This window comes from Artibeus jamaicensis, unplaced genomic scaffold (genome assembly GCF_021234435.1).
Source record: "Artibeus jamaicensis isolate MK-2021 breed Jamaican fruit bat unplaced genomic scaffold, CSHL_Jam_final contig_354, whole genome shotgun sequence".
Taxonomy (NCBI): Eukaryota; Metazoa; Chordata; class Mammalia; order Chiroptera; family Phyllostomidae; genus Artibeus; species Artibeus jamaicensis.
Genome location: NW_026521803.1, coordinates 10,833,841 through 10,859,770, shown reverse-complemented (window position 1 = coordinate 10,859,770; position 25,930 = coordinate 10,833,841). Strand labels below are relative to the sequence as shown.

Sequence of the window (25,930 nt, the reverse complement as noted above, 5' to 3'; positions counted from 1 at the left end):
TAGCCCTTTGCTTTATTAACTCATGAATAGTATTTCCCACACTATTCTGAGGGAGGTACCATGGCTTTCAGATATCACTGAAGGTTAAGTGTGTAATTGTCTATACAGCTGTTGATTTTCTTCTCAAATAGTTTTCCATCTGATTATGATGCTCATTTTTTCACATCAGAACTTAACTGATGCTCGAGTTGTATGGTCATAGATCTATTTTGGGGACCCCAGGATTGGAAAGATGTGCCCATTACTGTTGGGCCCTGGCATCGCCGGTTTCCATGTTGGTCGTTTAGGGTGGCACTCAGTGTTGGGGGCAGATTTCCTGCCTCTTCTTGGGTGGTCTTGCCTCCTATCTTAGCTCTCCCTTTCATTAGACCCACTGGACCTCTGTGTTTCTTCTGGTCTTTGGGCTGAAATCACAGCTCCTAAACACATCATATAGACTTGGAGAGCTGCAATGAGTATAAATTGTGTCGAGTGAGCCTGTGGTTGTGGAACTGGTTCATTTTTTTTACCACCTCGTTGCTCTGCTTGGGGGGCCTGCAGGGCCTGGGAAGGGAATCGGTGTGACAGCAACTTCCACTTAATTTGCTCAGTGGTTAAATTGATCTATCTCTTTTATTTGATCGGATCTCCAGGAACCGAATCATTTGCATTGGTTTATTGATTGGTGCTGTGTTGTCGCCATTAGTTTTGATCACTTTCAGCTGTTAATATTGGATAATTCAATCAGGATTGATTGGCCTTACCAATGAAGGCAGAAAGTTAAGCGTATAGGACAAAGAAATGGGACACGGCTCACCTCGGTTTGACTATTATTCCTCTCTTTCTCCCCACCACACTCCCTCCCTCCCTCCCTCCATATCACCCATGCAGTAGCACAAAACTTGGGCTTTTTGGAGCAAAGAATAGAGTTTAAAATTTTGTAGAATTTATAATACATCTAAAGGTGAGGTAGCTCTATTTTGCTTTTTCATAAATCTGCATCTAGAAATTAAACAAGCCTACAGAAAGATAGAGAAGCCTGACTGTCACAGTGAACTCATTTGGACTAAATGAATAAATGTGTTTTCAATTACCCATTTTGTACCAATAACTGTCTAAGCTGTATGTGCACGCTTGAAGGCACAACCTGGGCTCACCTTTTCCTAAATTTGGCCCTCACCAATTCACCATGTGTCCTGGTAGTCAAATTTTCAAGAATCAAGTGGAAAATAGGACTGAAGTAAGGGTAACAGAGGTAATTGCAATAAGCTCAAAGCACTTTATTTACATTCGAATTGTTTCTACAGCACCCGGGCTTAGTTTTGAAAAATCCTCCACCCATTAATTTTGTGATGTTCTTATCGATGGCTGGTTTTCACTATTAAGAGAGGGAGCACCACCTCCTTGTTCTAAGGCTCATTCCCTCCTCCAACAGCCCTGTTGTTAGCGATCTGCCATGACATTATTTTTTGTCTGGCCCAGAGCTGACGACAGATGGCCATCTCTGAACTGCCATCAGTGCGACTTTATGGAGCATCCAGCTAGGGTGTACTGAAGGGCGCTGTGGCCAGTTCTGCAACCCCCCCCCCCCCACCCCCTGGAAATGTTCATCACCTCTGCCACATTCTGCTTTGGCTGGGCTTTGCTGGCCCCGCTGTCTTCTGTGTAGCCAAGACAGCCTGCTGCCACGGCACAAGAAGATCCGCCTCCATCAGGAACAAGAAACTGTGGCTATGACTGTCCTGGAAAGGCAGAGCTCTGTCTAAGCACCTTTGCAATCAGATTCTTCAGGGAGATCTAGAAATCCACATTTCTAGAACATTCTGCAACCCAGAGAGGCACGTTGAATTCCCACATGTGGTCCTATTTTAGATGTTTGCTCCACACATGGATCACGTTCCTCACATGAGCAGAGAGAAATGCCAAGAATAAACCCTTTGTGTTTGCAAACTTTATCCAACTATTGGAGAAAAGCACTTCCATGTCCAACTGTTGTGACAATTAGAGTAAGAGAGATGGTAATCATGGCCTTCAACTATAAATCCCCTGAATGAGCAAAAAAATTTGTGCCAGTATCTTCAGGTCCAGGGATGCAGCCATCCTTTGGACGGCCGTGTGAAAGGAGCTGTTGCTGTGCATTTGGAGCAAGATTGATGGGCTGCTCTTGATCGAGTTTGCTAAGGCAGGGCAGCTTCAGAGCCAAGCGTGTATTTTAAGAGGAATTCACATTTGTATCCTTTATTGTTATATTTGCAGCGAATCTACAGCTCGTAACAGGCTCTGCCCTGCAGCTATGAAGGAGTAAGTTCCCCTTATTGGAGAGAGAGACGTGTTTTCTGTAACAGCCGGCAATGTGGCGGGCGAGATGAATAGTGCTTAAAAGCAGTGCTCGCGGTGCTGTCATTTAAAACAGCAACTCTGAGGCAGAAACGGGAGTGAAAGTCTGGGTAAAGGAGTCTTTTAAAAGTGGTGAAATTTTAAACTGCCTGAAATAACAGGCCTCCTTCATTGATAACTTCAGTGAATGAGTGAGTGGGGAAGCTCACCGGGCAGGAAGTGCCTTCCTGAAAGAGGAGGAGAAAGTTTGCAAAAGGGAAGATTTTTTTCCTTGTACCCAGTGTGTCTGGGAGCCTGGCATCTTCCTTTCAGGGCCCCTCCTGCTTTGATCCTACTCCTCAGCTGGCAGAAGACCACCTCTCACTGAAAGGAGACCCACCCATAAAGGTTTCCTTTTGTGCATTGCCAAAACTAAATTCTGTAATTATCTGACTTACACTACTAGGCACATCTGCTAAGTTTGTGAGCCTTCTAGACACATAAAAGGCTACTGTGATACCATTAAATATCAGCAGTGTGCTTTGCTGTGCTTTGAGTTTATAAGGGTGAAAGGTGATTGTGCCAGAAAATAGAACAGTCTATTTGCTGGGAGCCAGGCACCAAGTCCTCACTCCCATACTCAGTTATAATTCATGACAGTGCTGGTGGGGTGCCCCCATCCCTCTGTGGAGTTAATGCATCTCCACTGAAGCCTGCTGAGAGCACCCTGCATCCCCGCCCACCATCTGTGCCTTCTTGCAAGCTCTCTCACTTGCTCCTCTCTCTTCTCTCTCTCTCTTTCCTGAGATCTCTTGGTGTTAATATTGGGAGGCCACTGCTGCTTTGTAAAGGTGGCTGTCCAAAATGGGAGTGTCACTTAACAAGGGAGGGAGAGCTGGAAGGAACACATGTCTCATTTAGAAAATGGACTGGGAAGCAGCAATTGCCTTAAACCCACAGCTGACTCTGGGACCAGAGGATGCACTGCCAATCACCAGTGAGTAAGAGGCACCCATGTCTGCTCATGGGGGCGGGCCAGGATGCCCCACAGGTGTATAACACACTCCAAGTTAATCCTGTCCTGAAGCGGAGTTCGGTGTCTGGAGTCAAATCCAAGACATGTTTGCCCACTCTCTCCAGTGGCAAGAGAGCCAACCCAGTCTCCCCGTGCTGCCCCCATCTTCCATGAGATGCCACCCACTCTGAGAACCTGAGCTAATTGCCTCGGGGCTACCCAAACCTAAGCGCAAAATGATCAAACCCTGGGCTGTACAGAACCTCACTTAAAATAGCTGTGGTGATTCAGAAGGTGTTGCAAGCCACCTTCTGAAGTTGAATAGGCAGAGATGGCCCAACCCCTGCAGCTCAGAGCTGGCAGAGGTCCGCTCCCTCTCTCCCCACCGCCCACTCTGTGCTCTGCCCCGAGCCCGGAGGCTGCTGGGACGTTGAAACAAAGGGTGAAACCACCTTGTTGCTCAGGCCGACACCAGATTAATTTGTAATGTTTCCCAGTATGTGCTGTTAACATAGTCCATTGTTAGTACTTCTTTTTAAAAGGTAAATCAAATCCAAGCCTGAAATACCAGTGTATGAATTTAACAGATGTGATGCCATAGGGGACCTACTGTGTTATAAACCGCAGAAATGGTCTTTTTATGCTTCAGACTCAGGCTTATTCCAAAGAGGCTTTCGAACTACAGCGGCGAGGGGAGAGGTCACACATTAAGACAGTAGCACCCACACGTAATTCAGCCTTGTGTGTAATTGCTTTGGAATCTCATCCTGATGTCTGGGTGGCATTAGTCACATTGTCTCACTTACCCTCCAAACGAAAAGTAGGGCAGGGATGGCTGTGCTCACTGTCCGTGTTTTCTTGGGTGAAAGATCACTTTGAGATGACACAGCTGAGTAGTCAGCCTGAAATCCTGGTTGGTATTTTATTAATTTTGCACCAAGATAAATCCTGAAATTCTGACAAACTCCATGACAGGTGAAATTCCTTCTTGCAGAATCTGCTCAGCAAGAGGCTGCTCATTTCGTTCTGTTCCGAGGCAGGCAACAGGAGGGCAGCTTTATAATCAGCCCTCAAAGGACCCCCAGCCGCCCCAGAGTCTCCGGCTGATTGAATAACTCCTGGGCCTCTTCCCCTAGGCCTCCATCAGCGGGGGTCCTGTGGAAAGCAATCTCCCGCAGACTGGCACTGAAGTGAGCTTTAAACCACCATTTTCTGCTCTCCAGAGGAGCCTGGAGTACTAAAAGATAGATGGACTGCAGATATTTTATGAGAAACTGTCAGAAGAAGAGCAGAGTAAATGTTTTTTTTTCTTCTTCTTTGAGTCACACACTACATCACTGTTGAATTTCTCCCAGCATCTTTTACATTTAAAGTAAGAAATTAATTGGTTGCTAACCTTTAATCCCCCCTCTTTCTTCTTCGTGGTCTTCCTCCTTTTTTTTTTTCTTAAATATTCACACAGAGGCCCTTTGCTTAACCACAGTTTCAGAAAATCAGTACCATTTGCAATGAAATATTTATAATGACAGAATGAAAAATTGGATTCATTTTCTGGACTGTAGCCGAACAGCCTGCAACTTCCCGCGGCATTGCGGAGCGCGTGTCTTTCCTCCCCTGCAGTGGGTCCCCTCCGAAAACGTGCCACGTGTGCCCTCGCCTTCGGTTTGGAGGCCCGCCTGCCGAAACACAGACCCCATCGCTGTGTTCGTTTGTGCTGCCGTGGGGGGCACGGCCTGCAGAAAGGTAGAGAGGTGTGAACCCAGTCAAAAACGAGAGTGTTGTCTCTTTAGGGAAGAGCTACAAGAAGACAATAAGGAAAACAGGAGACAGTCTGGTCTGCACTTGGTAGCAGAGTACAAATAGCAGTCAGCCCACCTGAGTGTCTTAGGGCAGATTTATACGGGCAAATGGGAGGCCAGAACGAAGGTGTGGAAATACGCGTGGACTACCTGAGCTTGCCTTCTTTCCTCCTTTACTATTAGCCGCACGGGCTTTCCTTTCCATGGGACCCTCATGTTCAGAGCTGCTTTCTCCTAACCAGAGTGGGTCACTGCATTGTTTTAAGAGATGAAGACAAAAGAATTTTGCTAGGATAGTCCAGTGTTGTATTTCAAATAAGTTCACCTCCAAGTGTAACGTCAGAATACATTTATTCTTATTATGGGATGTGATTGGGTTTGCACCAAGATGCCCACGACATCGGTGTCAGTCTACATATGAGTTTCACTTGCCGCTGTGCACACAGGCCCAGGAGCCCGCCCACCTCTCCCTGCGTTGCATTGTGGGAGTGTTCTCAGGCTCCCGGCCCACCCTCGGGGGGTCACCTTTCGTTTTCCCCTTTTGAAGCACTCGGTTTAGTTTGTTTTGTTTTCTCTTGGTGGTTTTTCAAAAGTGAAAACAGCTCTGGCAGATTTAAGCGTGACTAAAAATCGTCGTAAACTGCAGTCCGCAGGTTTCGTTCACTGAATTTGCATCCTGCTCCACCAACTCCACACGATCAATAATCCGTATTTTATTGTATAATAAAGGCTGCCTGTAATTGAATTAGCTTATTCATTCCATCTGATTAGTCCTATTTTATTCATGGAGAAGAAGAATAATACAACATACTTTCACCAACATATTGCTTTATGTGACTGTAAAAAAGCTTTCAGCACTATAAAACAAATTTATAAGGATGATAGAGAAGTAATTTCAATGTTTGTTCCTAGGAATAATATGAATTCCATCACACTGCATTTTAAAAAGTATTGATTTGAGAATGGGGGGAAAACATCAGTTTGTCATTGCACTTATTGATGCACTCGTTGGCTGACTCCTGTGTGTGCTCTGCCGTGGGATCGAACTGGCAACCTTGACCTATCAGGATGATGCTCCAACCAACGGAGCTACCCAGCCAGGGCCCCACCAGATTTTTTAGGTGATAACTCCAGTGTTCACATCTATTGTGTCAACCAGTCCTCTAGTCAGCCTGGCGTGAGCACTACAACAGGTCTCTCTGCAGGCCGTCAGCAGGAACCCCCACTCCGAAACTGAGGAACAGTGGGGGTAAACCGTCCTGTTACTGCCTTTGGAGATTCGTCTTAGGAGATTTCACCCGAAGGGTTTTTTTCCTCTTCTCCATCATGGAGTACCATTTTCAAGATTTTTGAATGCTTACTCTATTCTCTTCGAAGCCACATCTTAGCACCGATTTGGCCTTTGGGTGATGAGACGTGCTGCACAGGAAAGGAGCCGTTCGTTATCGGGGTCTCTCAACATCCAAGCTGTCGTACAACCTGTGTGTGACACGTACGTCTCAGAGCTTTGGAGTTTTTCTACAGGCTTCGAGATCTGTCTTTTCATTGCATTCCAGAAAAAAAAGATCTTGAAAAATAGGCTGACAGTCGAGCACAAAATGACGTGTGTTCCAACACACGCTGCACTGTCGCTTAGGAATCTCGCCCGAAGTTAGCGACGGGGGCGTTGCTTGGATTCTTTGATTCAGGGAAGAGGAATGATTTTCCTTAACAGTGTGTGTTTTTAGAATGTGATGATAACTTTTCTCCAGCCTGTGCATAGCTTCAGCAGGTTGTTACCACTTAACCCTTATCGTTGTGGGCTTTCTTGAGGACTGAGGTTAAGGGGGGAAATTTTTGTCTTACATTAGTTTTTCAACAAGTTAGGTGAGTCTGAAATATATATACCCCAGTGAGTGGGAACTGCCACAGTGGTGTGTTCAGAGTCAATCTCCTCTGCAGACCAGGAAAGGCACACTGAATAATGTTCCTTTACACGCTGCCAGATGCATTTCTGCCTGTGGCGTGGCTCACCGAACCGCTTTGAGTGATTGTCGGTGTTATTAAGCAGATTCACAGGACCAACAGGCCTCACAACAGAAGTGAAGGGCCATGTGGCAGAAGTCCTTGGTGAGGGGAAGTTGCAGGGCAAACCCCATTGTCAGAGCGAGAAACAACCAAATGCAGACTTTGTTTTAATCTCTGAGTTAACAACTCTCTGGGACCATTTCTCTTCCTCTTGTCCAGCTCCTTCTGTGTTGTGGCTGGTTTGCATTTGCGTGTGAAGTGCCAGGCGGTTTAATGAAGTTATTCTTTTATAAATTTTGCAACACTGAAGCAAGCATGAGGGCTTTAAATTAGAATAAGTGCCACTTCTGGCTGGCAGGTTCCTTTGAGGGCTGATTAGAATGAGGCCTCCCGTCGCCGGCCCTTTATGCGCCACGGTGTTGCAGTGTGTACTTGTTTACAGCTCACCTTTGAATTTGCATGAGTGTGCACCATGCCTGCTGCCTGGCCCTGTCTTAGTCAAAGCTGTCTTTCTTCCAGGATCATGTTAAATACTTCACTTTAAAGAGTTATTTTTTTAATTACATTGCTTTATGGTAATGAATGAAAATTAATTTGGAGTAGCAAATTATATAAGGATGTGAGGGTTATAGATTGCTCTCACCATAGATACAGCACATCTCTGTGTGGGGAATTCAAGGGCTGTCCTTCTAGTGGCTCTGTTCACCATGACGGGTGAGCAAACTGTCCCACGGGGACCCAGCCGCAATGCCAGAAAAGGTGCCCGGGAGGAGGGGGGAGGGTGGGAGTTTCAAGTGTGGGTTTCTGAAGCACGTAAAGGCTCTTCTGGGCTGGGCGGAGAGTGGGGGCAGTGCTGCCGTTTCCAGACTTGAATGATTCAGAGAAAAGAGGAGGTGATGGACAAGAGACTATACAAATACGCCTTAAGACCTGACAAGTTTCCATACATGATAAGAGATGCATTTAAGCATTCCTGATTTCTTCTATTTGCTTGTGTAAACTAGTTAAGAAACATGATTTCATGGGGCAGGGAGGCAGGAGATTGTTAAAGAAAGAGGAATTGGCCCTGGTTGGGTGACTCAGTTGATTGGAGCATCGTCCCATACATCAAAAGTTTGCAGGTTTGATTCCTGCTAAGGGCACATGCCAAAGTTGTAGGTCTGATCCCAAGCCGGGGCCTGTAGGGTACAGGAGGCAACTGATGGGTGTTTCTCTCTCACATTGATGTCTCTCTCTCCTCCCTTCCTCTCTTTCTAAAATCAATAAACACATCCTCAAGTCAGGAATGTAAAAAGGTGGGATTTAAACTTTCTACATATCTCTATGGGTTTGTTCAGATGACTGCAGAGTCTGGAAAAGCTGCTACTGCCATTGATGCATAACATACTGCTACTGATATAGAAATGTGTGTGCATGTGTGTGTGTGTGTGTGTGTGTGTGTGTGTGTGTATATAAATTTGAATTCTTGGAAATTTTAGCTGTGCTGTCAACATTGGAAAAGCTACCCCAGTTGTACTGTGTTGGGTTGACATTGTGGCATTGCACAGAAATTAACAGCCATATTGGTCTAGAAACATTCGACATAATTTTTTTCATTGTACAGGAGTAATCAAGGCACTGTATTCAATGTGTGAGGTCTTATCTACCTGGATTGGGTTACAGAAAAGAAACTGTACAAAACACAAAAACACACAGGGATAACGGAAAGGAAAGAGAGCAAGCAAAGGGGAAAAAAGCACCAAATTGGAATGTGAAATTCTTCTCCTCTTGCCAAACGAGGATTTTTTATAATTTCAGGTGAGAGAACCCAAATAGAATTGGGTTTGTAAAATATTTGCATTTTAAACAGGGCTTTCTTAGATTTCGAAACAGGGGCTGCTTGGGGTTCCTCCTATTTGCGTTCTCCAGAAATATGAGCCCCAAGGGACAGAAAAATCAAAGGCAAGCACCAGGGATCTTGCCTGTAGAACCCACGTACTTAACTCTTTGTATGTCTCCACAGCACACGCACACACCAACATCTAGCCCAGGCATGGGTGTGCACAGGTTCGCACGTGCACACTCACACTTACACAGTTTAATTAAGTGAATCCTGTAACTGAATGCATTGTCCTTGTGGTCTGATTCTTTGTGTGTGTGTGTTTTCTAAAGCCAGTGCTCTCTAATAGACAAGCATTTGGTTGCTTATGATGGAGAAAAAAATTTTTTTCCATTCTATGATGATTTATTACATGTTTGACTTACTCTTAATGTGACTTTCCCTCCTAGAGAGTGTGACAGTATTTTTAATAAAAGAAATAATACACTGCAAGGAAGTGGCATTTCTTTTGCTTTTTGCCCAAGTCCAATAAACAATTTTTCATAATTATTGGCATTTTCTTGAAGGGAATCCTTGTCCATATCAAGCGGGAGAGCAGAAAGCGTGTTCCTCCCGCCTTCTCCCCACAAAGGTTACCCTTTGAATATAAATGACAACGCCTCGTGCTGCTCCCATTCTAATCAGATGACCTTTGGAATCTAGTGGACCAGAGTTTAAATCCTAAGCCTGCCAGTCAGGGTGTAAATCAATGCGCTGCTCCAGCAGCACTCAGGTACATAACTTTCGATTTCAGTGGATTTCAGAAACAGAAGTGAAAGGCGTGAGGCGAGGGGAGCTGTGCTGCAAGGGGTGGCGCGGCCCAACTGGAGGGCACGATCGTGGGCCGAGCGATAGGACGGCGGGCACTTTCCCTCACTAAATCCTTTCTTAGAAGACCTTCTGGGATTCCAAACCTAAAAGAAGGGGGAGGAGCCGGAAATTGGTAATGTTCGCAAGAGGACATTTCTGAGCAATTATCAATTTAAGCTCCTATTATTGCAGCTAATTACTACACAAGGCTGTTAAATATTTAGCAGAAGTTTGTTTAATTGCGTTTGACCGGGAAGCGGATATCTGAACACAGCCTGAGCATCGCGAGTCGGTTTTGTGCGCTAAGAGCCAGGCAGAGAGGAAATTTGTATTTGCCCACGATGAACACATTGCAAAGTGAGACAGGTTTCCTTCTCGTTTCCTGCCACAGATTTATTTGTCTTTAAGGTATCTAAAATTGGAGCACGGAGAAGGGGCGCTGTTCACGAATGTAAAATTGGAAGGAGGTCATGCTTAACCTTGTTTACAGATGTTCTAGTTTAGAAAGCGCCAGTGTGATAAATTAAACATTACAGGGGGAAAAATTAAAGCTTAGCAACAACTGGCACACAGACACATCTGTCTGTGAAGCACAGCCTTAATCCCTGAATATCTTATTAGACTGTCTTGCCTCTCAAAGCCTTCTGTCCCACAATATGCTGGAACCCTGCAACTCCAGAGTCGGCACAGAGTCTTTAAGCTGCAGCCTTTTTCACTTCTGCTGGCTTTTTGAGTTTGACTTAAAATTTCTGTTGGCTTCTTGTGTGTAAACAGGTAGTTCAATGTATTGTTTTCTGTTAAAAATAAATGGCATACTTTTAATATATTTTCTAGTGTTCATTTTGCTCTTTTCAGCCTGTTTGTCTAATTCAGCGCTTTCTTCCTCAATGTAGTAAACAGTGAAGGCTATGATCAGTTCCAAAAAGGGACATTTTCAATCCATCAGTTATGCAAATCAGACAGGAGCCAGTCAGCTAGTGCCTGAAATTTGACTACCTATGTCCTTAAGGAAAAATGAAATTATACATGAACATTTCTCATGTGTTACCCGTCAGCAATGTTTATCCTTTTGAAGCTAGTGGACCAGAGTGGCTTATTTTATTTCTCTGTAATGTGTAATTGCCAAAATACTAGAAATTGTTCAACATTAGCACTTTGGACATGGCATTATTTTAAAAATCAGTCTTTGCGTAGACTTCTGAAGATCCACATTGGACTAGACTCAGGCTAATTAGGTGGCTGTTCTTGTGGCTACGAATCACCATAGGCTTTTCCAGCTTTGTGTGATGCAAAAAAGATCACCGGTAGTGAAAACAGGCCCTTGTGCGCTGCCTCCCTACCTCCCTGGCCAGCCTGAGGAGTCCGTGCCCCAGAGATGCTTTGAGTCCTAAACGGCGTCTGCTTGCTGCAGACCTCAGCCTGACTCCCGCTCGCTCCCTCCTTCTGGAGCCCACCACTCCCTTCTCACCTCCTTCTCCTCCTCACTCCAGCACCAGGTAAGCGTGGCTCCTCACAGGAGTTGAGGGCCCTTGCTCTGTGGCCCATGGCTCCCCGTCCTCCCCGTAGCTGCTGAGAGCCATGACGGTGAGCATCTGTCATCCCCGCAGCTGGCCCAGCCCAGGGATTAGAACACAGCCACCAGCAGCCCTCACCGGCCACTTCATGCCTGAGGGCAGCTCAGTCACTGGAGGAGCTAGAAGACCCTGACAGTGGACTTCAACTTTCTGGGACTTAATTTCCTCATCTGTAAAATGAGGTGTTGGACCACATGCAGCCAGGATCCTCTCAGCTCTGAAACCATCTCTCTGGTTCTCTGGCGCATTACTTAGGGGTGCCAGCCGACTCTGCGATTGGCTCTAGAGCAGCAAATTGAGAACAGTGTCTCTGCAGATCTTTCAAAGTCGGTAGTTGTTTCCATACCCTAGATATTAATGTCCAGAGTTTGATATTTAGACCCCTTTATCCTTTATTCAATTGCAAATATTTCTAAAGTAGACCTGATTAATTACCACTAAAATGTACCGCCCGTGTTCATTGATGATACATGGGAGGCTTTAGTGAACTGCCGAATGAGTGGGCATTTTTGGAGAGATTCAGTTCTTCACATGAGCAATACTGCTTATTATACAAAGTCCTGCGGAAGTAAGGCCTGCTCCAGTGTGGTTGGTGGGGTAATAACATGGGTGTATTCATTTACGGTTTTAATTTGAACATTTCACGTCAATGTCATATGGTGTGCTTGAGTGTGATATTGTTATATTCGAAATTACATGTTTATGATTTTGTAATAGAAGATTCTGTGGTAAGAAGGGAGGTTATTTGTGCCACACCCTGTATATATCCAAGAGTCCTACCCACAATTTACTAACAACTGCCCAGTCTCACTCATTAACTGTTTTTTTAAAATTTCATGCAGTATAGTTCCATATGCATCCTTTTTGCTATCTTCTTTTTAATTGGTGGAAGAGATATCTGTTAGACCCGTGACCTTCAACCAGTGTGGCACGAGAATTTTTAAAACATGCAGTACCTGACTGTTTAGTCGAATCTTTCCCCTTAGATTGTCAAATTAAAAAAATGACAACAGCCAGCACAACAAGGTGTGTTGGTGTGAATGAATCAAAAATATACCTTATTTTGGTCAAATTGGCAACCACTGTATTTTGCGTGTGCCACAGAATTTCAGGAATTGCTCTACGTATACCACGAGATGAAAGAGGTGGAAAACTGCTGTCTCAGAGTGAGGACCGAGGCGTGTGCCTCAGCATGGCCTTTAGACTCGGTGTGTTAGACACAGTGAAGCAGTGGTCCTTGATGGAGGGTGATGCCTTCCCACCCGCGGGCTTGTGGCAATGTCTGGAGACACGTCTGGTTGTCACAACTGGGAAGGTGTTCCTGGCACATGGTTGGTGGAGGCCAGGGATGCTGCCAAAGAAGCTGCAGTGTCCAGGACAGCCCCCCAGAGCAAAGAAGGGTCTGGCCCAGCGTGTCAGTAGTGCTGAAAGCTCACTGCAGGACAGGCCTACTGGCCTTTTAGACTCTATCAGGAACAGTCGAATAGCATGTATTTTGTAAAATGACTAAAAAGTAGCTCACTGGATTATCTCGGGTTACTTTAGAGATCTCTCTCTTTCTCTTTCTCTGTCTCTCCCCTTCTCCCCCTTCACATTTAGTCAAGCTTTGTCCATATGCTTCCTGGTTGCCTCTGACCAACCTTTCTAGGTTTATTTAGTGTGTCTGCCCAGAGAACAACAACAGTGCCCGTCAGTGAGGCTCATTAGAATGTGAAATCATCTCCTACGGGAGGTGTGGTGGACGCTTCATTGCCAGAACCATTTCACACTAGCCTGGAATAGAAACTTCTTAAAACCATTCTGTTCCAGCAAGGGCAAAACCAAATAACCTAACGGTCCTTTTCTGCCTTTAATGTCTTGTAGTTTTCTGGTCACTTCTGATGATGGCATTTCACCTTTTGCTTTAATGTGGCTGAGTGTCACCCAGAAAACGCTTTGAGATGTCAGGCCAAGCCCATGTGAACTGTTAAATGTCAAAAGAAAATGCGTCACTGTCTCTGTAAGTTCATGGGGATGACATTACCATATGAAAAAACAGAAAAGGAGTCTGTCAGAGCAAACGCGACCATAAATGCAACGCCCACGGCATTAAAGAGGGGGCAAAAAGCATATCGTGACAGACTGTTTCAGAAATGCCATTGCTGTGTCAAAATAAAAGAGTAGGCACTCATTTCAGTAAATTTGACCAAAGCAGAAATTGTGAGTCAGCTTCCCTGGCTGTGAGCATCCAATATAGGAATATGTTTCTTAGGTTCTTGTAGCTCTTTGGGAAATACCATATAGTGTCTTTTAGAGAGTATTCAATAACACGTAACATGTCTCACAAACATGCACACATCCACATATATGTTCCTGATGTTTACCAGCCAAGGTCTTTGACAACACAATTACTCGACATTTCTCCAGCCAGGAATCATATAGTTTGTGGGTGATGGAAACTTCGGGGCAGCACAGTGGGGTCTGATGGGAACTTTTGGGTGATTTGGACCTTTGGTGTAATTTTTGGAATATTCCTAATGGTGCTTCCAGAGCTGTAGCTATTCACTTTTAAATAATTTTAAAATGAGAGGACTTTTGTGATTGTGTAGAATTCGAAGATGTTCATTTAGTACATTCGCATCCTGGTCACCTTATTAAGACGTTTAAAGTCTGCCCCTTGCATTGTGACCATCTTTTCTGTACCGTATCGGGGGCAGGGAATAAACCAGTATTTTGTCATCATTGGCTCTATACACTTTTAAAAGTATTTTACCAGCAAAAGAAGTTGGGAATGAAAAAAGGGAGAGGGGGAAATGTAAAAATCTTGATTAGAAAGTATAATTTAATAGAACATGTATTGAACCAAATGTATTGATTAATGTAGAAGATATAGTACTTATATTGATTCAAACCAGAGATTTAGTACTAAAAGCTCTAAGCCAAAATGCTGTTGCAGATTGCTACAAAAGCCAGTTTAACGCTGTCCTTGAGAATGCCTTCACAAAGAAATTCTTCTAATGTTTGAGGACTAGGTAGAATGTGGTATATGTCAGTTTGATCCCGGAGGGTTTTATTTTGTACTCTAATAGCTGTTACGAGCCTACATTATATCCAAGGAGTAATTTTCCTTAGGGGTGCCTGGCTCGCTTTGTGTCAATATTCTAGCATTTTAAGTCACGTACAGTATATGCTTCTGGGAACAGGGAAGGAGCCAGCCAGACTCATAATGGTCTGCATTCATTAATAAAGGCAGAAGCTTCTGTCCCTCCATTGCCCACTACAGGGATGTCTCTTTGGCCTTCAGGGACCCGTACAGACACATTTAAAGAAAGCTTTATTTTGAGTGGGCAGGAGATGAAATGTAGGACTTGCAGGCATTTCCTAAGTCAGCTCTATGCCCGAGCACAGGGGTGACCTTAATGGGTCAAAGAAGAATGCAGGTCAAAAGACTTATTATCCAGCCTGTTGGAAACCAATTGCTTTTGTTTGAAAAAAAAAAGAGAAATAAAAAAGCAGTAGTGTTTTAAAGGTGGACGGTAATGTAGAATTCTGTTTGCAGCCTGTAACTGCAGGACTATTATGTGTACTGGAATATGCTCCTAGAAAAATAAGAGCATGCAGATTATCCATAGTGTGTACTGATGAAGGTCCAACCCCAGTGATAAAAGGAAGGGTAATGTAATTAGTTAATCAGTGATGATTGATTACAAATGTTTGCATTCTTCAACTAAAGGCAAACAACATGCTGCCGTGGCGCTGTCCCCATCTGCTGAAAGCAGCAGCCACATTTCATCTTTATTTTTCTCTATCTCCTCCCGCCTTGCGTTGCTGCTGCAGAGCCGCAATTGCCTGCTATTTCATCTGGTCGGAAAACATCCCATTTCAATTGGATACAACTGCAGTTTAAATTCAAGATCCTAATGGCATGGTGAATTAGTGGAAAGCTTGTTTTGTTTTGGGTTTCTTTCCCCTCATTCCTTTTTTTCTTTTTAATAGCCTGCTGGCTCTCTTTCTTAGTTTTAAAAGCTTGTCAGAATTTGTTACAGACAAAAGGCTATAAATAGACAAGTCCTGGTAAAAATGATGAACGTCTTTGAGTCAACAGCTCTCACAGAACTTCCATTCAAATGCACTTTTTATTTTTATTACCGTCGCTACTTAACATTTTGCCAATGCCAAGGGCAGGTTCAAAGCCCAGACCAGACGTGGCCTCTGCCAAGAGCTTGGACAGTCAGTGGCCCAAGTTCTGGGAGTGGGAACTTAACTTTTCCATCCTGAGAAGGTAGATCCCCCTTCTCCTCCCCCAAACCCAGTTGCTCATCCTCCCAACCCCCCCCCCAACTTCCCTCCAAAGCTTAAATTCATCATTGCTATTGGGGCAAATACTCAAATTCACATAAAGACTGAAAGAAAATGGGATAGTTTGGCCAGGTGAACAGTTTCAGGGGATCATGGGTTTTTATATTTATTTAAAAATATTTTGCTTGGACTGTGTTTTAAATAGGATTAAACTGTTTGACCAGTAAATGTGGTCAGCTCTCAGAAAGGAGGAGGCTGAATTAATCATTTGTTAGCGTGCCAAGCCCAAAATGAGAATTCCAGTCCTGTAAAATGAAAGGCATTTCATATTTTTAAAGAAATACATAGTGCTAGAAGGGAATTTTTAAGGTAGGTCCTCATCTGTTTTTTAGCTTTCTAAGTTTAATTTCACATTTAAAGAAAAAAATAGAACACACTCTGTTCAAATGGGGCCCTTTATACTAGTGTTTTTTTTTGTTTTCGAAACCTAGTTATTAAGGTATCATACCTAGATAGATCTTCTGTTAAGCTTTTAGGTATGTTCTGGATTTGATTTTTTTTATACAAACCCCTCTCGTGTAAAACAACTGTTCATAACTGGGATTAATGGTTTGCAATTTTCAGTTACTTAGACATGGGGTCTCCAAGAGATGGCTTTTTGCAGAGTAGAATATGGCTCTCTGTGGGATTACAGAAGTTTTCTTTACTTCCTACTTCCTTTTCTGTCATCACCGCCGCCCCCCACCCTGCCGCCAACACCATCCGTGTTGCACTGATGTTCTCCTCGATTATGTAAAACAGTTTCCCTTCATTGGAACAGATAGTTTTTCTCATAACCTGTCATTGCATTAAAGTACTTTGGGGACTGTGAATTGCTGTGTAAAATTGGTGAGATTACCCACAGCTTTGTTCTAGTGTAGCGGTTTCCTCTGGACCTTGAGAGCAGGAAACTTACGAGAGGAGACTGTTTTCTGGTGGCCTGGAGGTGCCTTCTCCCCTCTGAGCCCACGCGGGTGCTGCGGTGACTCGGACCCGCTCTGCAGCCTGGCGGGGACCCAGGGCTGGAGCCAGCCACTCACAGAACCTACCTCGTTTGTGTGCAGGGCTTCTCTGGTCTAAGTTCATCTTTCCCGCTTGCTTCTTGTCTCTCCTTGTAAAGAAATGATGTCTGTGATATTTAAAACACAAAATACAGAAGGGGGCTCCCATGAAGCGACTTCTTGGCTCTCTTATCAAGGGATCTTCAGTGAGGTCTAGAGACTGCTGCTCTGTCTGTTCTCTCCAACCCTGAAAAGCCAACCCAATAATAATCAGTGCAGTTCAGACATCCACTCCTTTCTTCCTTCAGAAAATGAAAGTAGCCATTTGTGATTTCAGCGACTCAGAATACTGCTTTGGGGAGGGGAATGGACACATCCCAGGGACCCTGCTAGGGGGTGAGGGCAAGCCCTTGAGGATGGGCTTCTTTTTCTTTCAATGCTTGTATGCGTGTTTCCCAGGACCATCTAGGAGCATGTCCCCCCACCCCCCATCTTGAGAGGTCCTGCCAGTGGTGGGCACCAAGAATGGGGGCCTGTCTTTCCTGGCAAAGAACAAAAAAGTGACAGTACTTAGGTGGTCTCAAGGGTATGCAGGGGAGCTTTCTGCTTCACCATTTTTCAGGCCAGATTTCGCATGTAGATGTTATTTTTATTGGGGCTCTTTATTTCTGCATAAGCTTGAACTTCACAAGCCATACTCTAGTCCTTCTCTCAAATGATTTATATTCTTCTCTCTTAATATGCAAAGCATAACTCCTTTAGTGTGGCAACTTCAATCTGTTGCAATAAGTGATTCATGTGTTTGTTCTTTTTTCCCCCCAGCTCTGAGGAGGCCTATATGGCTTTAGTTTAGGATGAAAGCATGCAAGACAAGACTGTCGCCAACTGTTGTGGCTGGTTTGTGGTGTTGGGTTCGTGTTGTGCAGTATCTTGATAGAGGCTTGTATAAAAACACAGGGGAGGTGGCAACGTATCTTTCTTTATCAACCTCGAGAACCCCATCAAATATTGATTATCTGTTGTAAACACATTAAACATTTGAAAATAATGTTATCGAGCCATTTTTTTTTACTTTGATTATGGTATAAAATAAAAATTTCCTATCTGCTGTTAGTGTCCTATCATTTAGGCAACAATTATCATGACTTGTATTTATTTTTTAAATTCTTCTTTTAAAATAAAAAAAAAAACTTTCTCTAATGTCAGACTTGACCCTTTGAGATAGCAAAGGTAGAAGCAAATGCAGGTAGGATATTTTGAGTAGTTGGGCTTTTGTGTTGCTTATAACCTCTCTAGTCATAACTGTGCTTTTTTTTTTTAAGGAAATGGAGAAGCTTTTTAGTCTCGTGCATATTTTGATCACTTTTTAATCTACCTATTGGTTAAAAAGGATTTTCAGAAGTATTTAAAATGAGCACAAAGAAAAAGAGAGTTGACATAAAAATACTCTGCTCCTATATGTACTTTGAGGCCAAGATTACTGAAAAGAAAAAAAAATCCAGCTTATCTTTCACCGCGTTAATCAAACGAGCTGTTTCAAACAAGGGGGAATGAAATGATGTTTCTCATCATTACTGTTTGTGTTCAGTTTTCACAAATGGGCCAAGTCTAAAATGGAACAGAAAACCCGGGTCCTCTTCACCGGCTCCCGTCGCCCTCACCGGAGCCCTCAGCCACGGTTCGGCAGACGGCAGCAGCCAAGCCTCTGGTCCTCGGCACATATTCACTGAGCAGGCTTTTGGCTAGCTCTTCGGGGATTGATAAGATAGAGTCCTCTAAGACAAAGGCCTGTGCTCAAAAACCTTCCTTAGATCACCTAGAACACAAAGTCCAAGGTCCTTAGTACAGAAGGTTCTTCATAATCTGCCCCACTCCCATGTTCCTTCCTCATCAGTACTCAAGTTCAGGGCATCCTAGAAACTCCAGCCAATCTGAAGGATTGCGGGTGCACAAATACCTCTGACAGAGTTTCTCTCCATCGCCTTTGGCCCCGTGGTCTCTTGTCCTAGAGGCCCTCCCTGCATCCAGAATACCTTCTCCTGTGCCCAGCCTCACCTGAAATGTCACATACTCTCTGCACTGCGAAGCTTTTCCCCAAAGGGAAGGCGAGGTTGGGTGTAGTCCTGATATTTCTATGTTCCTTTTTAATACAATTCTGCCACACCGCATTACCATTATGTGCCCACGTGACTTTCTTCTTTAGAAGAAAGCGCACTTGGAAGGCACAAGGGCAGGCAGCATCCTTCTCCCTGCAGTGGCCCTTGTCTGCCACTCATTCAGACCTTCCGTTGGCTGGATCCTCCTCACTGAGCACTGCAATGCTGTGGCCACCCTGGTGGTGATGCACGCATTCAACAAACGCTTATGAAGAAATGAATACGTGAACGAACACAGGAATCACTGACATAGACAGAGAGCCACACCCACCAATACCAGAAGACCAGACCTATGAGTATCCTATATAAGCAGTAGAAATTGCGGTGGGAAACACAAGAAGAGAAAAATTCGTTGTAATGGGGTGAACATGGAAGTGGTGGTATTTTGAGCTCAAGATTCTGATCAGACAGAATAGGGCAGGTCTTGATGTACCGTGAGAGGTGGGAGAACGTGGCTCAGGAGACGTACAGAGAAGGGAGGGCAGAAATCAGGCCGCCTCTGGGCTTCTGCTCCGAGTGAATGCACTGGGCTGCCCCCTTTGCAGGCCATGGTCCCAGGGCTCCCAGTTGGCCCCTCACAATTCAGAAAGAAGTTGTTCACTCAGAAAGAGGACGTGCTGTGTGGATGGAGAGGAAAGTACCAAAATACAGCAAAGGCTGCCTCAGCTGGAGATGGGGGCGTGGCTGCTGTCATCTGCTCCTAAGCCCTGTGGGGGCAGGGCCTACCTGCAGGACAGAAGCTGCAGAAGCTTCCCGCCCCTGTTGCCAGGTGTTGGCCAGGCAGCTTTTGCCTTTAAAGTTGCTGTTCAGGGACAGATAGAGCCTCTGCTATCACGATGTTCACCATCCAAGAGTGGTTTTATTTATTTATTTATTTATTTTTTATTTTTGATTATACAGTTCAGAAATTTTTTTAATTAATTTTATTTAGTTATTTTTCAAGTACAGTTTTTTGTCTATTTTTCCCTTCCCAGCCTCCCCCCCCTTGCTCCCCACCTCCCTCCCATTTCCACCCCCCTTAGTTCTCGTCCCTGTGTCCTTCCTATTTGTTCCTCCAAATCCCTCCCCCTTTTTCCCCTTAACTTCCCTTCCCTCTCCCCTCTGGTCACTGTCCCCTTGTTCTCTATTTCAGTGTCTTTGTTTTTTTTTTTCTGCTTGCTTGTTTGTTTTGTTGTTTAGCTTCCTGTTAAAGTGGTTTTAATAAAAGCTTTTTTTAATCAATGGAAGTAATACACCGATGAAGGAAACTGTTCAAATAGTGGTGCTCCCTGAGTCATTGAAAAATGGGGTGTGTTTTGATAAGAAGAGACGGTGGAAGGTGGAGGGTACTCTGAAAGGAAGGCGGCGGAGGCAGAGGAAAGGGAGACACAGGCCAGGCGTCTCCCCGCAGGTGGGCCCCTGGCCCTGCCCCGCCCTCCTCCTACTCCTGGGCAGGGTGGAGTCGGGCCCACCAGCCCCAACTCATCAGGGTAGGAAACACACTGTTCATGGCGTCATAAATCAGTCAGCCTCTGTGGACACTCGGTCTCGTGAAGATACAATCACTTAAGTTTTTTTTTCCCTCCTCTTTCTGTTTTGTTCCAGAATCACACGATGACCCAGCACAGCAGTTAATGCAAGTACGGTCTGTGGAGGAGGCTTCCTTCTGTGGCACAAAAAGGGAACACGTTTTACTCTTTGCACGAAACTTTCATTGTTAATGTATATTATTCAGAAACATTGTATTGTACCATAAAACTTGTATTATCAAAGCTGTTGGATGTTCATGTGTTTGAACTTTTGAGCACCGGATAGACTCTTTGTATATAAAGTGTTGCACATGTATTATGTCGTCTGAAACTAAAATGGTCTTATAAAGACTAGTGGACTTGGGCCCTATTCAGGCAAGATTTTAAAAAATGTGAGCAAAATGGCTTAAGAGAAAGTATTTTCAAGGGAGACAGATTAAGACAACTGTGTTACACATGAGACTATATTTGGACTTCCTTTTATTTACACTTAAGCCTAGAATTTCTCTTTTGGTAAATCAACGGTCAAATCCGAGACTATTTTTTATTGCCGAAGATTCTTGCAAACCGTGAAGAGATGCTCTCACAGAACAGCACCCACAGCTGGATAAGGCCCGTATATATATTTGTAAGCCTTGCGATGTGACAGGTAGCATCACTATATATGCAATAGTTGTTATGTAGACTGTCAAAGAATTTTTTTTCCTGGATACATTTGAAGCTTTGAGTGTTCAAGGTTTTCCTTAATGATTTCACACAGCCAAATTCTTGAATCAGTTGAACTAACCTGTATGTTACTGTTATTAATGTTTACTCTGCGGTCTGAACCTGGAGATTACTGGAATTGTTTTCCAAGAGGAAATAAATTCAGTTTACCATTAGATATGAGTGTATTTGCGTGTTTTCTTTTTCTAGTTACTTTACATTAAAAAAATAATAATGGCCCGCACCCTTGGAAATGAAGTCTGCTCTTGAGCATACCATAGACCCAACCTCAATTATATTTAACCTTTTCACTCTGGGCCAAATGCAGCTGGGAAGATATTCATCATACTGCGCAGGGAAGGAATCAGACCCAGTGTATGTCTGCTCACTCAGATACCACCAGGTCACATTGTACTGGAGGATTCTGACATCACAGATGGATGTGATGGCTGTTTTCTGCATAATTTGCAACCCAATTCATGTCATGCTGTGCAAATCTGAACTCAAAGTAGATGACTGCAATTTGAGAGGCAGTTTGGCTTATGTGTACTTAAGAAGCAGCTTTGTTCATTCAGAAGACAAAGCACAGAGCAGGGAGCTGGTGGCTGTTAGTTCTAGCTCTGGCTGACTCCCACTGTTGTCTTCCCCCAATGGCTCCACCTCCGGCCACGGCTCCCCAGCCAGGGGAGGGCACGCAGCGGGCGGCTTGGTGGTCAGCCTTCACGCCCGTGTGGGTATCTCTAGAAGATTGCTGACCCCACCACCTGCAAAAAACTGGTGAATGAGTAGGAGCTCTAATTTCAAAGGGTCTTTTTTTTTTGAAAGATGAAAATAGAACTATGTAAATTGAGTCCTGGTATACATCATTAGTCAAAATTGGTAAGTAGACACCTGGTATTAATGGGCAACTTTCAACCACATTGTCCTTACACTACTGTGACTCTTTCGACCTGTGAAACTCTGAGGACCTCAAGCAGACCATTAAACGTGGAACAAGCGAGAATCCACACAACACTTTTCAGCCTGGGGACTACGGCATGGGCCCATGCGGTCCCTGTCACTGTGGCCAGTGCTGTGGCTGGCGCTGTGGCCGGTGCTGTGGCTTCACCTGTCCCAGCAGCCCTTGCACAGCCCGGATTACCAACCCCACAAGCCATTATCCTCACCCCCACGGCTCTCAAACTTAGCATCAGCATCACCTGGAGGGCTTGTTCCGTAGCTGGGCCCAACACCCAGAACTGCTGGCTCCCTTAGCCAGCGGAGGGGCTCAAAGTTGCGTATTTCTTAGAAGTTCCCGAGTGATGCTGACGTTCCTTGTGTGGGATCCCACTAAGAACCACTGCCCACCCCATTTCCCAGTTAGTTGGGTGCATTAAGTATAAATAACCATGCAGAGTACTGGCAAATTATACTATTTTGTGTTACTAATTTTTAAGAAGTTTGGTCGAATTTTAACATTATTCAGAAAAAAGTTTCTCGTAGTGATTAAAGTGCATATGTTCACCACCATGTTTCATGTGTGTCTGTATGTATTTAGCTTTTTAATGCTAGGAAATCTACATCTATACATTTCACAATGGATTGCCAGCATGCTATTTAATTAAAAAGCTTTTTCACTGGCAACATAAATAATGAAATAGACTGAGAATATGCAAGTACATTCATAATTAAAATACTCAGCTATATTAAAAAAATTAAGATCTCTGGTCTATTCAAGCATTTTGCATTTAAAATGAAGTAACCACACTTAATAATGATTTTTTTAAAAGCTTTAAAACCTCTGCTTATTAATGAACAGGTTACACTTCACTAAAAGTAAGCTGCCCTTCATTTCACAGAAGTGGGCGACCATGCAGTCCAGGGGTGCCTAGACTCAAGGCGCCTAGGTCTCAAGGCACCTAGAACAGCATGGCCTCTCAGGACTTCCCAGACTCCTAGTCCACACTGGGCATTGGAATTCTCAGGAGGCCACAGAGTCTTGTGTTTCTCCTTCTCTAAAGCACCCCCCGACCCCCCGCATGGCTGCCCATGGGCCTCCTGGGCACACACTGTTCAGCCTCACCCCAGAAACAGCTGGAGGCCACAGGGCTTGTCCCTTATTTGCTCCATATGCCTGGCTGATCCAGTCCTTTCTTATAATCAGCCATTCTCTGGGTCATAAATACAGAAATGTATGTGGAAGAGCTACCCCCTCCTTTTGCTTATAACCTTGTTTGTATTTATTTTCTACTTCATTCTTTAAGAATACAAGGCAACTAAAAGATTAACAAAATGTCAGTAGGAAAGTCAGCATCATGAAGAGGGAAGAAAATATACTAAAGTAATCATTTTGTTTTATGCTTTAATTTTGGTTTTGAGTGCATTTTTTTTTTTGCTTTGACTCTGAGCTTCCTGGTAGAAAGGGGAAAAGTAGAGGAAGAAATATACCGCTTCCTTAAGAGACATTTTTGTTTCCACGGACTTAATTCCAAAAGAAATTTCTCCCAGGACTTACGGGCAGGCAGGTGGCTAATACACTGGCCACTCGACCGTAATTTTATGATCTTTTATGAGGTCGTTGTCATCTCATGCTAATGCATCTTTGGGTGGAGGCTAGAGATACTGCTACACATCCCATCATACCCAGAACTGGGGCCCAGAACAAAGAATTACGCCCCAAATGTCAGTAGTTCTGAGGTTGAAAAACTGCTCTAATGGGAAAATTTGTACGGCTTTTTTCAAGGACCTTTCTACCTTGGAATCACCAGGGGAACATTAAAAACCCTTATTGCCTGAATCCCACCCCAAGAGGTCCTGACTTAATTGTGGAGAGTGCACGCTGGGCATCAAAAGTGCCGCAGGTGAGTGGAGCCTCGTTTGAGAGCCACTCACTGGGCCACTAACATTCTCAAGTGTATCGTACCCAAGACTAGAAATTCGGAAATCATATCCACAAAGTAGGGAAGTAGGAGGGGCCTCAGATTCCTTTCTCTGAACATAACTTTTTACAACTGGGCATTTAATGATCATTTTACTTCTAAAAAGTAACATTAGCAATAGCAAGTTTGGGTAGAAGGAGAAAAGGGGAACATGACCCAGAAGCCCATGACACCTGGCCCCTCAGTGAGTGAGAAATCGGGCCCAGTGGGGACTCTGGCAACCCTGGGAGCAAAGGCCCATCGCCTACCTGCCTCAACGGTTGCCTGGAGGGACAGCAGCCTGCCGGGGCAGATTGCTCAGAGTCTCAGGAGAAGCCGGCAGTCCGGGTGGTTATGTGCCATGTGTCAGTTTCCCAGTGTTGGCAACCGACTCCCTTTTCCATTCAAACTCTGCTGCCCCCCACCGCGTGGGCCATATGAGACGGCTTTCAGGCCAGGTCCAGCTCTTGGATTGCTGATTTTGACCTCTGGCATCAACTATTATTTTTTTCCAATTTTTCTCATTCCAGATCATTTAAAATGTTTATTTTTAAATAATTACACGATTTTTTGTATGTATAAGTTTGAGTTGTACTTTGTTTTCATTTAGCATCAAAGACAGATTGGATGGTACTCTATGACCTTGATGTTTCTGTGGCTTTGAGTTGAGCAGTGACCCACCAAAGGGATGTGTTCTGTATTAGATTTCAGGTGCTTTTATTTTTTAATGATGAAGGATAATAGTAGAAAGTCAATATTCTTTGTTGCAAGTCAGATATGCTAGTTCTATATTGCTAATGGAGGCCAGATTAATAGGCTCTGGAAATCATGCAAACAGATGATAGGGTAGATGTTCTACATTGAAAGTTGGTAGGCATACCCTGTGTTTGTGCCCAAACAGAAGGTCAAGGCACGAGAGACAGCCTCCAGGGGGCCCCTGCAGGGTGGGCTAGGCTCCTTGGAGCAGTGCTGGGTCTTTTCCAGAACTTGGACAAGGACTCGGATGAACCTTCCAATTCCACTCTACAGAGCATGGCAGCCCTGCTTTGTTGCCTGCTGGGGCGCAGCACTGCAGAACCCTCGAGAAAGGAAATTTGAAAATCCAGATCACATTAGAGAACACCTGCAAACGCTTCTCCACTGAGCTTCCGCTGGCCAGAGCCTCTTACCCTCTCCCTTGTGTGGAGGGAGTTCTACCGAAGGGACAGAAAACTCTTAGAGTTCAAGGAAGAGGGATGATTTAGGGCAAAATGACCCAGCATGGGTTTCTGGAAGAATCCCAAAGCTCAGGTCTTGTTGGCACTACTCTCCTGGGTAAGTGCCTCCGGAGGCTGAGGCCGAGAGTAGCCACGGCCATCTCCGCCAGATTTCTCTGTAATGAAGTCAGCTGTCAACTCCTCGGGGGCTGAAGCACAGAGCCCCTTTATTTCCAAGCAGGTGTTGCAGCATATTAAAGGTTGAATTCCATCTTGTGCTGACATCCTGAATGAGCCAGTTTGCAGGCAAGCTCAGTTCTTTCTGCAAAGAGGGAAACTTGGCAATGGTGGAGGCTGAGTACTTAAATGGCAATCAACTTCTGGCTCATATCAATTAATTCCTTCATGGACTTCTGCCTAAGTATAGCATCTTGAATTCCCAGCTGTGGAGGCTATGAAAAACAGCCCAAACAACACACATCGCCATGGAGCGGAGGGCACACCGGCAAAATGACGGAGGGTGACGCTATCTCAGGGCAATGGTGGATGCCTATTTGGGGCTTTCTTGTTTACCTACAGAATGAAGGGAAGGATATACACCCCTTTCTCTGCATAGCTAATTCTTAAAGGAGAAAAAAACCCACTTCTACTGTGCTAACTGAAATCATTCTGAGAGGAATCCCTTCCTTTTGCCTTCAAAGGATCTGAACTCACGGTCGTTAGGAGATGCGGAAGCTGAATGGGCACTAGAAAATCAGAGAAGGGCTTGCTCATCATTCAGACCCCAGAATA

General features: G+C 44.4%; 1 protein-coding gene across 3 annotated transcripts in view; it reads left to right on the top strand.

The window, feature by feature from the left end:
* The window catches only part of ZNF521 (zinc finger protein 521), a 283,177-nt gene extending 261,954 nt beyond the window's left edge, over positions 1-21,223 (top strand). For all 3 annotated transcript variants that reach the window (XM_037134112.2, XM_037134111.2, XM_037134110.2), the window contains one exon: positions 20,417-21,223. In XM_037134112.2, the coding sequence (XP_036990007.1) occupies positions 20,417-20,446 (30 nt within the window). In that variant the 3' untranslated portion in view covers positions 20,447-21,223. The remainder of the gene's footprint in view (positions 1-20,416) is intronic.
* Positions 21,224-25,930: the final 4,707 nt, after the last annotated feature.